We start from the raw sequence: 14197 nt of genomic DNA on the forward strand, positions 1-14197 counted from the left end.
TTAACAAAATCCTACCACAATAAAATAGTTCAGCTGTCCTTGGAGTTTGTTGTAATGGAATTTTACTTGTATTGAGCTGGCTGGGGAGAAAAATAAAATTGTTAAAAGGAGAAATGTAATATGGCGGAAAGAAAGCAGATGGCTATCTCCCTCCTTCGCTCAGAAAATGCATCACTCATTTCCTTTCTTGTGGGTCTCAGGACTACTTTCTTTTTTGAGGTTTTTAAGACTTTTTTTCTTAAATTCCAGATAGATGGAAAAAATAAAGGGGGAGCTAATTATCTCTTGCTGGTTTAAAAACTAATCCAGATAATCCAGAATCTTGCTTTGGGAATTTTAGCTGTCCGTATATGTGAAAGAGACTATGTCTTTTAGAATCCAGAGAAAACAGGGATGAACATGTTGTAGGGGGCTGAAAGGGGCAGAGATGTCTGCAAGACGCCAAGAGCTCACTGAGACTGCTATGCTCATGTCTTTATTTTAGAGTTTGGGTATGGAGATGGTAGTATGGTTCCAATGCTCACTCCAACTGCAGAAAGTGGACAAAACTCAATGAAATGTTAGCATCTTGAAAAATAGGCAGGGACCTTGATGCATTCCTGTAAGAGCTGATCCAGGTCAAGAGAGAGGGGCGGAAAATCACTGTCCTCTGAAAAACGTACGTGGAAATGCTGCCCAGGGCAAGGTGCTGATTCTAGCAATATGAGGAACCTGAGGGAACAGGGAGGAAATGACAGTCTTGATTTGAGGAGAAATTAATGAGATGATTCCTCATGGCTGGGCAGCTCAGTTGTGGGGTGACTTCTTCCCTCTCGGGTAACATGGGGTCTATAGATGATAGAAAAGGCAGCTATGGATCCATGCTGTACAGGGGATCAGGGTGCTCTTGTGGGGTTTTCAGAACACATGATAGGAGGAAGATGTTTATTCTACCTGTTCCCCTCTTGTCCCCACACTCCCGAAAAGAGATTGGGTCAGGGGAAGGGATAGGTCTGAGATATGATGCACTTGGCTATCATCAAAGAGTCTTAGATCAGAACAAGTCTTAATTCACTCACCTGTTCCCACAACATATGAGGAAACAGTGATCTCTGGTCCAGAGTGGCTAAACAGAAGGTCTGTCCCCCAGTTCCTACTTGGGGATTGAATTCCCAATCCAGTGATCTCTTCTTGAAAAATAATATCAGGCTGTTGCTATTTTTTTGAACCATGGGACTAAGAAAGATGACATCATGTAAGTAGCAAAAGACAAATGGCAGACATACCTGAGCAGTGGGGTATCCCGACAAACTTGGTGATGTCCATTCTTTGGCTCACGTCCTGGGTCGTCCCCCTAAAGCCCAAGGTGGCACAAACTTTTCCCCTCTGTATGGGCTCCATCGTGCTCGGGCCTAGGGCTTTGGTGTATAGCCTTGGGTGTCCAGTTTTCAGCTTCTTCTCCTCTATCTCAGTCTTCAGTTTCTTGTTTTCCTGCTGCAGATGGACCATTACATTGTGGAGGTGGCTAGGGAAGGAGAGGGAAGGACAGGAGTTCTTTGGTCTGCTTCAGTATCTTGGTTTCCCACTGGAAGGGGCAGATAAAGGCACCCCAGGGAGGAGGGCCATGGACATCCGAGCCCTTTCAGAGCTGGTGCTCTCATGTTCCATAGAAATGGAGGCCTATGTGTATCCCCTGGAAGAAGCCCAGGCCCAGGGTTGGGGTGGACCCCAAACCAGTACTTCTGAGCCTCTGTGTCATGTCAACTCAGGGCCTGTTTTCATATCTGTCAGATGGGGACAGTTGAGTCTCATCTGCCTTCTGCACTTCATATAAAGCTCCAGTTTGACAAAAGATAGGAATTTGATTTGAAGAGCTGTAGGGCTGTCATGAACAATCCCATGTGCCCGGGCTGTCCCGGCTGTGCCTGGGAAACACTCTCATCCGGTTCTGATGCCAAAGCCAAGTTCTTTCCCCTCCCTTTGCTGGAAGGTTGAGAGCACAGGGGATCCCAGCTCTGTTGAGAGCTTGGGTAAGTAACTTGTCCCCATCTTACGGATGAAGAAATGGTAGCAGTGATGTAGGCGAGGTGAAAGAACTTAACATATCTCCTGTGGCTCCATAACTGGTCATATTTCTCCAAACCAATGTCGAGGGCAGTGGGTGGCCATGGGCTCTGGAACCAGACTTCCCAAGTTGGAATTCTGGTTCTGCCATTTACTTTTCCTGAGGCCATGGGCAAGTTATTTAGTCTCTGGGTTCCTCTCTTTCTTCATCCATAAATGGGGATTTTAATGGTACTGAACTCATGAGTTCTTGTAAAGATTAAATAAATTAATACATATAAAGCACTTAGAACAATGCTTCACACATGTAACAGATAAATATTATTTGTGTCATTATTACTATTATTATTATTATTATTATTAAAAGATGGCTTTTCTTCAAATAGGTTCAAACTCAGGAATGAGTTCTTTGTGAAACAGAACTTCCTGGAACTTGGCACATCATAAGAAAAAGCCTGAAATGCTCTGTTACCTTCAGATTTTTACAGTTTCTCTTTCAGCTAATCCCTTTTAGAAAATGCTTTTGTCCTAGTGAAAAATTTCATGGTCTTTTCTAGAGGGAAATCAAAGAATTCATTCTGAACTTTGCTGGGCCCATGCTTTGCCCTCTTGCTCTCTGTAAACCTGGCCAGTGTTGAAGACACCACTGGAGCTCCTTGTGTCATCGCCACACTCCATATGCCACTGGGCCTGCAGGTGGGGTCCTCACCATGCCCTCATTCTCTGGCTCTCTGCCACTCTCTCTGGCCCACTCCTGTCAGCATTCCCAATGCCTTCAACATCCTGTACATTCTATCCAAGCCTCTCAGTTCCTTGACTTCTATATTCCAATGATCTTGTCCTCTCCTTAAACTCAGCCACCATCCTATGGTCACAGCTCAGAACAGAGCTTTCCACCTGGGGCTGATGAGTGGGTTCTAGGTGTGCTGAGATGTGGACACCCTCAGCTCTTGGGGCAGCCACTGGTTGGTCAACTTTGTCACAAACAACTCATCCCAAATTCTTCCACTGTGCCAAACAAATGTGATTATTTTCTAAGTGCTTCCTGCCAAAGGGTTGGGAGCCACTGCTCTAGAGCTTGTCATTATCTGTGACTATACCATCTCTGAAATCTCGGTTTTAGACATCCATACTTTCATCTCTGTTCCCAAACTTCCAACACTCCTCCCACACCACAGTCTGCTGACCCACCTTTGACCATGAGGATGAAGCATGGTCACAGGGGAGGGTGGAACAACAACGTGAAGGAACTTAGGTCCCCAAATGACCACGTGGGACAGAGGAACCCCACCTCCTAGGGTTGGTCCTTTCATGTTCTGTGTTCCTTCTTTTGGAGGTCTCTTTGTTACAGCAGCTTAGCCTCTACCCTGCCTTTCAGGTCCTGTTTCCTTCTTAGCATTTTTGTTCCCTGAGAATCACAGCAGGTGACGGGGGAAGGGGCATAGAGACTAGTAACCCCTTTCTGTATTGTTGGTGAGGGAAGGCCCAAAGAGGTGCAGTGATGCGCCCAAGGTCACATAAATGCAGATTCATGACCCAGAATCTTTCAATAGTCCCAGCCCTTCCCTGAGGTCAGATGCATGTATTTAATGATAAAGCCAGCCCTGGCTCATGGCTGACCCTTCTCCTTAGGGCCCAACAGCAGCCTAGGTGGTATGGGATGACTTACTCCTTTTCACCAGTCAGCTTGGCAATATATTTGACCTGCTCACGGAGCTTGTTTCCTAGTTTCTCATTGGCGATCCTGTAATAAAATCCATAAGAGAAAGTTCTCAGACCCCCATGAGGAAGAGCACGAGTTGGATGGCTAGGAGGCTGGTGTTCTCAGCAAGGTGTCTGCTGAGCCCTAGACTCCAGCTCAGTACCCACTCCCCAGAGCTAGAGCCTCACTAGCACCTGGCAATTGAGGGAAACTTCCATTCTCAATTACTATGCAAAATCACTGTGATCTCAGGTAAGTTCAAGGGATCCAGGCAGGGAAGCCAGATTCCAGGTTGGGGAGAGGAAATCTGACCTACAGCAAAGCATCCCTTTTATCTTGGAGCTGCTCTGTTTCTAAGCCAGCAGGTCTTCCTGATTCTGCCTGAAGAGTTGAGGCCCCTCCATCTTATTCCCAGCTCTTGAATGTGGGCTATTACTGAATTCATTTCCCTAGAGGGCAGTGTGTGTGTGTGTGTGTGTGCGCGCGCGTGCGTGTGTATGTGACACTATTCTTTGGCACATGTGCAGTTTCTCAGCTCAGCCCAGGCCTTGGAACCCTGCCTTACTTTATAATTTCTTACTTACTTCTGCTCTTTTGCCCATTGCTCCATGTTGGACATAATCTGATCATTCTCTCGGCGTAGCCTACAGGTGTCTTTAGCCGTAGACCGCTGGGGCACACAGGCAGGCTTTGGTACAAGAAGAAAATGAGATGGTTGGGGAGGGGGAGGAGCATAGGCCTGTCACCACCCGACTCCCAAATCAGGTCTCTTGTCTCTTCCTGGAAGAAGAAACATTGGTTCTGCTGACCAACCCCTAGGCCAGAGTTGGACCTGCCAGCATCTCTACCTCCAGCAGTGCATGCACACAAAGGTGACATCTCTGAGCAGGGCACTGTTTATAGTAGAGACAAAGTAGATGTGTATACTTACAATAATGATTTTTGTGCAAAGGCATTAAAACATCTTGCTTTTAAAAAGCAATATGTTAAGCCAATTTTTTAACAGATGGAAGAAAAAAATACCTTGAGGAATGGATGCCTTTTTTTCTAATGCAAGCAAAGGTCCTGTGGCTACATCAAGAGATCCTGCCATGAACTTCACTGCTCAGGGACCGGGGCATAAGGCATGCTCAAAGATCTCTTAGCAGATTCTACTGCAGGGTAAGTGAAAATGTCAGGATGGGCTCTGGAGGAGGACTGCCCAGGGGGTTATCTAAGTCAGGGATGGCTGGTATTCCTGACAGGGAGATGGCACTCTCTTCTCTGGAATGGGCCTTTGTTCGCTCACTATCTCTATCAATGAAGGCACAGGAAGACAGTTGGGTTGAGACAACTGCTGTGGGCCTTAGCGCACCCAGACCCTACTTTGTACTGAATAGAGTGGGCTGGGGGTGTCCTTTCCTTGCTCTTAGGCACCCCCTCCCCCACCAAGCTTGGTCTAGTATCCAGGTGGTGGTGGATGTGCTGGGAGGGTCTGGGAGGAAGTGACCGGAAGCTGAGGAGTGCCCACCTCCTTCTCATCTGCCAGGAGGTTCTCTTTCAGGGCGGCCATTTCCTCCTGGAAGGCACGGAGCTGCTCCTCTTTAGCTGCCAGCATCTTGAGGTCACTCTGGTGCTGCTTCTGCCACTGCAACACTTGGTTGCTCATCTCCTCCAGCTTCTTGTCGAAGGCTTGAACCTGCTCAGGGGCGCAAAGTGAGGAGGGAGACCCCGGCTGGCGGGCTGGCCGCCCTGAGCCCAGGGCCTCTGTGACAAGGCAGGAAGGCGCTTTCTAGGCTTTGAGAGACTCCTTAGGGGGCATTTTACTGCCAATACCAGCAGAGGGCGCCCCTGGCCGCTTTGCCTGAAGCTCCCTGAGCCAGCAAATGGAGAACCCGTTAGCCAAAGGGAATGGCTCTGTACTAAAGAGCACAGGGGCAAGAAGAGAGAGACCCTGGGGACCTGGAACAGGAAGATAGCCTGAGCTCCTGGCTGCTCCTCACCTCTAGCTCGCTCTGCTGTTGGAAGCCCTGCAGTTTTTTTAATTCCATGTTGAGCTTTTTCATCCTCTCCTCGTAAGCAATGATTTCATCTTCCAGCTGAACTTTCCTCTCTTGGGCCTGTGCCAAAGTTCGGTGCAGGCTCTTGGTCTCTGAGGTCGTATGATTGAGCTTCCATAAAGACAAAGGGGATAAGAATGGCTGTCACAGTTCTTTGGCCCATTCTATTGAGTGCTGAATGGAGAAGGGTTCCAGTCCCTCCCCATCCTCTGCTCAGGGTAGCAGACACCTGGTCACTTGCCTAGTGTCCCAGGGAGGGGTGGGAAGTGACAGTGGTTGATTTTCTACATCTTCGCTCCCCTACCCCATTTCCTCTTTTTCCAGTTCTCTGATCAGCTAGGCATGATCAGCACTGAGTGGGGCACAAATTGCCCAGACAACTTAGGTTTTGGGAAAACTTTGCCCCTGGATCACCTGTGGGCAGAAAGACTCGTTAGATTTGGCCTCGTTCTTTGTGATCCCTTTCTCCCACCCCAAAAAAGCCTCACTGTGAGGAGGCAGGCCTTCCCTGGAAGGACATCCTAGCTCAGGATGCAGATGGTCCTGGTGATAGCCAGTTGTGCAGGGGATTGACTCTTGCACTTCTCGAGCTACTGGGACATTTCTTTTTTTTTTTTTTTTAATTTTAATTTTTATTTATTTATTTATTTATTTTATTTTTTTTTTGCGAGAGAGAGAATGAGAGAGAGCACGAGAGGGAGGAGGGTCAGAGGGAGAAGCAGACTCCCTGCTGAGCAGGGAGCCCGATGTGGGACTCGATCCTGGGACTCCAGGATCATGACCTGAGCCGAAGGCAGTCGCTTAACCAACTGAGCCACCCAGGCGCCCTACTCGGACATTTCTTTGCCCCAAAAAGCCCTGGAGATGAGAGGGTATGGCTTACCTTCTCGAGAGTTTGTGTCAGGTCATCTTGGCAGGCGATTGACTTTCGGGACAATTCCTCATAGGCTTCTTTACTGACCATGGTCTGGAGATATTGCTTCTCCTTCTGCACAGCCTTCTCCAGCTGGACCTGCAGACTCTCTAAGGCCTCCTTCTGAAGGACTAGCTTTAGGAGGGGGAACATCACTATCAAGGTTCATACCTACAGAGGTATCCTCTGTGTCTACAGGAAATGGACAAGAGCTGGGCTCTTCCCTCTGTACTAACAGACAGAGCAGTCTGTGATAAGGCCCCCACCCTCCCCTCACTGTTATAAAAAGAACAGCTGCCTTTCCAGGCTCTTCTGCACCCCTCTCCTCACACTTCCCCTTCTAAGTTAGCAGGTCCCCCGCAAACAAGGAGTACTGGCAGTACTGGGCCATGATGTATCAAGTACATGAATAATCCCTTTCACAGACTCTGTAGTCTTTAATAAAGATCTGGAATTCAGTTCTAGTTTAGGAACCATGATACAACATTTCATTTGTACATTTTATGCCTTTCTTAGTTCCTGACATAATCCACTAGACTTGCACCATGAAAGCAGGACTGTGTTTACTTCCTTCATTGTTGTATCCCCACTGCCTATAGCTCAGGGCATGGCATATAATATGTGCTCAGTAAATACTAAATCATTGTTTTTGACTGAATGAAATATTTTGTATGGCAATGTTTGGAATTAGGGATGCACTGAACATGTGGTTCTGGTAAAGCATGTTTAAAAACTGAAGTCTGTGTCTTAAACTTAGTAATGAGTATGTACTCATGCTATAGTTAAAAGGAATTGAGATCTGGAGTTAGAGGTTGTGGTTCTGTCATTTACTTAATCTCTCTGAGCCTCAGTTTCCTCTTCTGCAAGCCAGTTACTTTCATCTGTTTCATAGAGTTTTGGTGATGATCAAATAAGATTATATAGTTTGTAAAAAGGGCTTAGTAAGGTATAAATTACTACCTAGCTGTGAATACGGTCATGAACATGCTAAGTAACTAGCCATGTTATTAAATACTTTTAAGTACAGGGCAGAGATCTACTTCCAAATCTGGAAGCAGAAGGGAGACCTTAGAAATTCACATGCCCAACTTCTGTTCTTTGGTAGTTTATCTGTTCTTTGATATTTTAATACACCCCCATCCACATAGAAACATACTCCATTGGGTTTTCTTCAGTAACAGCTCCGTGCTTGAAGTTTATTATTTTTTCAGATGGAATTTTGAGTATCCTGAACTCTAAGAACTGGTGAGATGAGAAGTGTTAGATTGGACTGCTGACCCTATATTTACATGTCCCAGAAATGAAACCATTCCTAAAGATAAAATAATTTGGTCTTCTGGAAAAAGAAATGCATCTTTTTTGGGGACTTCTGAAAACATGGAGTCAACTGGTCTGCCCAATAAACCAGGGGAATCACTGAAGAAACTGTAACTCACTAAGCTCTTGATAATTGGTGGCCAAATCAGGAAATGTCATCACAGAGGCGAGATAACAAAAAGAAAGGTGGTGACATAAATCACAGAAGCTTAATTAATTGATTTTGTATTATTTATTTATATGTAATAGATATATATTATTTATCATTTGTATTATTTATTGTTTTTATTTTTTAAAAATTACCAGCAAAAAAAAAAAAATTACCAGCAAAAGATGGGTTTATTTGGGAATGAAAGTGAATTGCAATCTGGGACAAAGAAGCTGTGGCAAAACCACAGGGAAATCTGGGGAAGAAAGGAGGGGTATGTTTTTTTAAGGAGAAAAGGGGTAAGTTGGGAAGACTGTTATGAACTAAAAGTCCATTGGAGTTTGGAGGCTTTATTTTAAATTTCTCTAACATCAGTGGTTTAGCTTGGAGAAAGATACTGAAAACCTGTATATAGATATATGTAAATTATACAATCAAGGAGTTTTAATAAAAGTTCTCATAAAGATGTACTGTCTCCCTCACCAAAAGCATTAAGCCTAGATGGTTTTAAAGGTGGGTTTCATTAAGTCATCCTTGATTCCTTGCTTCCTCTCACATTCAGTCCATCATTAGTTTGGTCAATTCTGCTGCCAAAACACATCATGAATTTGCTCATTCTGTCTTCACTGATGCCACGCTAGCTTGAATGGCAATAGTCTCCTAACTGGATCCCTCATTTCCATACCTACCCCTCTCTGCAATAAATTTCCACATATTAGCCAGAGTTATATTTTTAAAACTTAGCTCAAATCACCTCTCCAGCCCCTTTAAGGAAATTTCATCAATGTCTTTTCATTGCTCCTAGAATAAAACCCTAAATTGCTTAACAGAGGCCACAATGTCTACCCCTACCTATCTCTCTACTCTCATCCTATACCAATATCCTCCTTGATTACTACACTCCAGTTATACTGGCCTTATTTTACTTCCTAGAACATTCCAAGTATTGTTTTAAAAGAGTAATACATGATGCACCGCCGGGACTCATACTGGGAACACAAGGATGGGCCAAAATAAGGATCAATTAATTAATTTTATTCACCATATTACAAAGAACATCATACCAAAACAGTTGTATTCTATTAATGTTAAAAGCAAGAAAAGGATGCTACTGTTAAACACCAAACTGTAGGTACTGTCCAATGCAATAAGGCAAAAAAAAAAAAAAAAAAGGATAAATATTACAAAGGTTTAGAGAACTGTTGTTGCTTGCAAATGATATAATCATCTACCTAGAAAATCCATGAGAAGCAACTGAAAAACTATTACTGCTTAGAAGTGAGTTCAAGAAGAAGTCCAAATACAGAATAAGTATGTAAAATAAATTAGCTTTCTTATTAACAGTAATTAATTATAAAATGTAGTGGAAAAATGTCCTCGAATCAGAGATGAAAAAAATCTCAAGATCTATTGCTTTCAGATGGTAACTTTAAAAACTGAAATATGGAATACTGATGAAAGAAAATGCATTTTAGAATGCAAAACTAAGTCTCTTTCTAATGACTGTTTCAACTGAATTTAATACATCTACTATATACGAGGTATGCGTTTAAAAAGTTGAACATGCTTATACACACAAAAAACCCCCTCTAGTCTCCTGATTTCCATCAATGAATTCTGAAATGAATGCTTTTGCTTCCACATTTACATGGCTATCTTTCTTTTGGCAAACATGATAATAGGTCCATATTAAATACTAAGGTAATATCCCTTATATTCAGGGAGGTTCCTTGGGGGTCTCAGTGACTCAGACCTTAACTCTGAACCACAGCAAAGGAGAGATTTATATCGTGGGAGGACAAAACCCCAGAAATGTCAGTTTCTGTGCTATCTAATATGGTAGCCGCTAGGCACATGAGGCTATATACATTTAAATGAAACTAAAATTAGTTAATATTAAAATTAAAAATTCAGTTCCTTAGTCATACAAAGCCATATTCCAAGCAGTCAACAGCCTCATATGGCTAGTAGATATTGTATATTAGAGAGCTCTCATATAGACTTTTCCATCATCACAGAAAGTTCCACTGGGCAGTGCTGTTCTTATACTTTGCATAGTCCACAATATTTTAAGACTAACATTTTTTTCTTCTTAGATTACCAAGGAATCAGAGCTGCTTTGTCTTTCATTTGTAACCCAAGAGACCACCTATCAAGATGCTATATTTGTTTCCTGAAGAAGGATGAAATATATTCAGTTAGGGAAAGTACTGCTGTTCATGATGAAGGGGAAAGAGGTTAGGTGTGAGCTAGATGATCCAGGTGCAAACAGTGGTCCATCTCATCACTTACTGATCAGTTACCTTGAGCCCCAGCCTTCCTTTTCTCTGTAAAATGAGGATCATAGTAATCTCTAACTTGTTGGGAGTCAAGCAGATGGAAGGCATGTGAAGGACATAAGTAGACAGTCAATAAATGATGACTGACTTCAAGCATGGTGCCTGTATTTGTTAGCTGCCATTTACTCTTTTCTGTCATCTTTATTTGTGTAATGATAAATAGCTGTCTCCCTTTCCATCCCTTTTTTTGTGCTTTGGCACCATTTTTGGTAGTGTTCCCTAGCCAATTGCCCCAACAGTGGACTTACTCAAGTCTTGTCTGAAATGGTGCTGTGGAATATTGCTGCCAAAGCCCAGGAAGTTTGGGCGCTCCAGCAGATATTACATAAGACCTTCCACAAGTGGAAGAAATGTTTCTTTGGCTGAGCAAGCGGGTGCGGGAGGGTTACCCCCACTTCAAGGAGAGAAGTGGAGTTAGAGGCACCACAGGATGCACGTGGGCTGGGCATTTAGCTGCATTTCTGTGGTGGAGGAGAGATAAGTACTGATTTCAGGTCAAGGGTCCCAGGGTTCAAGTTTCTCACTCCCTCAGGGTTTCTGTCAACTCACCTCATTATTTAGCTCTTGGATGACTTGCTGGGAGGCGTTTTGTTTGCTGAGAGAGGACTCCAGCTGCGCGGAACATTGCATCAACTGTGCTTTGACAGTCTCATTTTCCTCCTCCAACATCCTCAAATTTTCCTTTGTCTGCTCCCCCATAAGGGAACAAAGCCCAGAAAAGAGGTGTTACCTCAGGCTCCCATAGAAGCCTGCTCCTCCTGCCCATGCACACAACTCCATGCTGCAGCCTGTGGTGTCTTGGGCCTTCTCTCTCCTGCTCACTTGCCTTTCTTACCTTCCCTCCCTTCTCTCCTAAGGTTTGAGGCCCCACGGCCTCTGTATCCTGCCAGGCTCAGTGGGGCTCAAGCCTTGCCCTGGATTCATGAACCCAGCTCTTCTGGACTCTCCTTCTCACCATTTTTTCTTTCTTTTTTTCCTCCTGTCGGAATGTCTCAAGCTCTTGCTCCAGCAATTTCTCCTGTTCTTTGCTCTTTTTCAACTGCTCCCGTTTCTCCTCCAGTAATCTTGTAACCTCCTGAAGCTCCTCTGTTAGACTGCTTTTGGCGGAGGCTTGCTCTCTGTGCTGAGAAATAAAGACTGGCCTGAAAGAGGGCACCTGGGTGGCTCAGTCAGCTAAGAGTCTGCCTTCGGCTCAGGTCATGATCCTGGGGTCCTGGAATCAAGCCCACATCCGGCTCCCTGCTCTGCAGGGAGCCTGCTTCTCCCTCTCCCTTGGCTCCTGCCCCCACTTGTGCTTGCTCTCTCACATAAATAAATAAATAAACCCTGTTTTTCTTTTTCTTTCTTTCTTTCCTTTTTTTTTTTTTTTAAGATTTTATTTATTTATTCATGAGAGACAGAGAGAGAGAGGCAGAGGGAGAAGCAGGCTCCCAAGGAGCAGAGAGCCCGATGCGGGACTTGATCCCAGGACCCTGGGATCATGACCTGAGCCGAAGGCAGACGCTTAACCATCTGAGCCACCCAGGCGCCCTCTTTCTTTCTTTTTTTAAAAACACTGTCCTGAAAGACAGTCTTAGGCTGTATATTTTTGAAAAAACAAAACAACACCCACGCCCCCAGACAAAGAAAATGGCTGAGATAAATATGAGGGCAACTCCTGGGTTTTTTAGCATAGATAATAAAAAAAGTTTCCTCAGATGTTCAGCAATATTTTTTTTTGTCTAATTAGATATACCAACCTTCCCACAGCATAAACCTTCTCTCCCACTTACCAAATATTTCCACATAAAAAGCTCTTTGAATAAATTTTAAAAAAATCTTAGAAAAGCACAAAAAGAATAATTCAGAGATCAAAGACTTTAAAATGACCTACAAGGATAGGTTTCGAATCCTATAAAAAAACCCCAGCATTGTCCTCTGGCTGTTTTTAAGCTTAGCCCTTGAAAATGCTTATTATCGGTCATGGGAATCAGAGCTGATAGGCTGGCTTAGCATTCTAACACAAATTCTGGACAATTAGTTTGAATGGATTGGGGGTGGCATCTTCCCAAATAAAGACTAATATATTTAATCTCAAGTAGAGCAGATGCTTGGGCTGGCAGCGTACTTGCCCTTTATACCTGGTGTTGAAGGAGTTTTAGACGATCTAGCAGTTCATTCAGCTTCATATCCTGTTCAGTCGTTGTCTTCTGAAACTGCCTCTTTTCCTTTTCTGAACTTTCAAGCTTCCTCCGGGTCTCAGAGAGTTCTAATGTCAGCTCCTCTATCCGCTTCCTAAAGCAAAATGGCAACAACAGGAAGACAGACTCTGGTGTCTGTGTTGGCAGATGGTTAGCCGGCTGCATGGGGCTTGTTATCTCATTCCCAGGCAGCTGCTGCCGTGTCCAGACTGGCTCACCAGAGACAGAGCCTCTCTCTGGAGGTAACACGGTAGTACCTGTTGGGTGCGAGTTCCTCTCCAGCCATCAAGGAATCCTTCTGCAGCTTCTGAAGCTCTCTCTGCAGCTCCTGAATGGTCTCCGTCTTCTGCTTCTCCAGGAAAAGGTAGCTTTGCAGTTTCCTCTGTGCATCCTCCAGGTTACTCTTTGCCAGAAGGGTCTCTTCTTTGTACTGGGCAGCTTGCTGAGCTGTGGAACCCAGCAGACAAGTCAGGCACATGTGCATGGGAGAAGGGGGTATGTGTGAAGATCAGACTCTCAAAGAAGACCAGTTAAAAAGTCTGTTCCTTCATTTTGTGACCTACTTCAATTTCCAACCTTTTCTCTTTTCTCTCCATCTCATTATCACTCCTAAGGAGCCCTGTTAAATGATCTGTCTTCAGCTATCCCTGAGTCGTGGACTGCTTCTGGACTAAAGTTAAACAAATCAATATAAATTGCTCAGTATCTCTTACGTGACTCATCCTGTCGATAGGGACAAATCCTGACCCTAACGGAGTTTAGAGTCTTGCGAGGGAGACATAAGTGGCCCACATGACATAGAGAACACAGTCATGTGAAGTGTACACTCACAGTGAACTCTTGTGAAGCAAGGTCAATGTGGGTGAGAACAGTTGGGGATGGACTTACGGAGGAACAGAGATGGCGCTGGGCCTGAGAAAAAGGAGGAGGAAGGGAATTCCAGATGGGGGGAATGTTAGAGCAAATGCATAGGAATGGAATGGGAGAGGCAAGTGGGAAGAGGATGGGAAGAGATTGGTTTGACTGTAAAGGAAAATGGGAAGGAGTGCTGGGAGACCGCTGAGTGAGTGCATGGATAGGAGGGGGTTTTGGAGGATTTTGAAAGCCAGAGAGAAATGTTCAGAGTTAATTTAGTGGGTTCTTGAGCAGAGACCTGGCATAAAGAGTATTTTAGGAAAATTGGAATGTATTAAATGGAGAAAGACTTCCTCCAATATCCTTTTAGTTCCTACCCTTTCCCCTACTGGGTATAAAGGGAGAAACATCAGATAAGTTGCTTACTGGAGTTTCTCCACACCAAATATGTTCCTATATCCTAAAGTTTCAACTATTGTTTCTGTTTTAAATATCACCCTTGTCTCCATTTTTCAGCCTGGGATACTGGAAGAAGGATGGTGTCACTGCAGAAATAATGATATACCTTGGAAGAAGGAGGAGGAATTTCTTTTCTAAGCAGGGAAGAGAAAGTTCAGTTTGGGGAATGCTGAGTTAGAGGGGAAGGTGGGTTGCCCAGGCG

General features: G+C 44.3%; 1 protein-coding gene across 1 annotated transcript in view; it reads right to left on the reverse strand.

Moving 5' to 3' along the window:
• PMFBP1 (polyamine modulated factor 1 binding protein 1) overlaps positions 1 to 14197 on the reverse strand; it is a 44202-nt gene continuing 30005 nt past the window's right edge. The window contains exons 10-20 of the mRNA XM_064581569.1: positions 12939 to 13128; positions 12622 to 12775; positions 11457 to 11624; positions 11051 to 11188; positions 6668 to 6832; positions 5728 to 5895; positions 5256 to 5423; positions 4330 to 4433; positions 3713 to 3787; positions 1266 to 1504; positions 1 to 80 (exon numbers count right to left, since the gene is read on the reverse strand). Of these exons, the coding sequence (XP_064437639.1) occupies positions 1 to 80; positions 1266 to 1504; positions 3713 to 3787; positions 4330 to 4433; positions 5256 to 5423; positions 5728 to 5895; positions 6668 to 6832; positions 11051 to 11188; positions 11457 to 11624; positions 12622 to 12775; positions 12939 to 13128 (1649 nt within the window). The remainder of the gene's footprint in view (positions 81 to 1265; positions 1505 to 3712; positions 3788 to 4329; positions 4434 to 5255; positions 5424 to 5727; positions 5896 to 6667; positions 6833 to 11050; positions 11189 to 11456; positions 11625 to 12621; positions 12776 to 12938; positions 13129 to 14197) is intronic.

Source organism: Mirounga angustirostris, unplaced genomic scaffold (assembly GCF_029215605.1).
Source record: "Mirounga angustirostris isolate CCGP_5_RB_7025 unplaced genomic scaffold, mMirAng1.0.hap1 SCAF_16, whole genome shotgun sequence".
NCBI lineage: Eukaryota > Metazoa > Chordata > Mammalia > Carnivora > Phocidae > Mirounga > Mirounga angustirostris.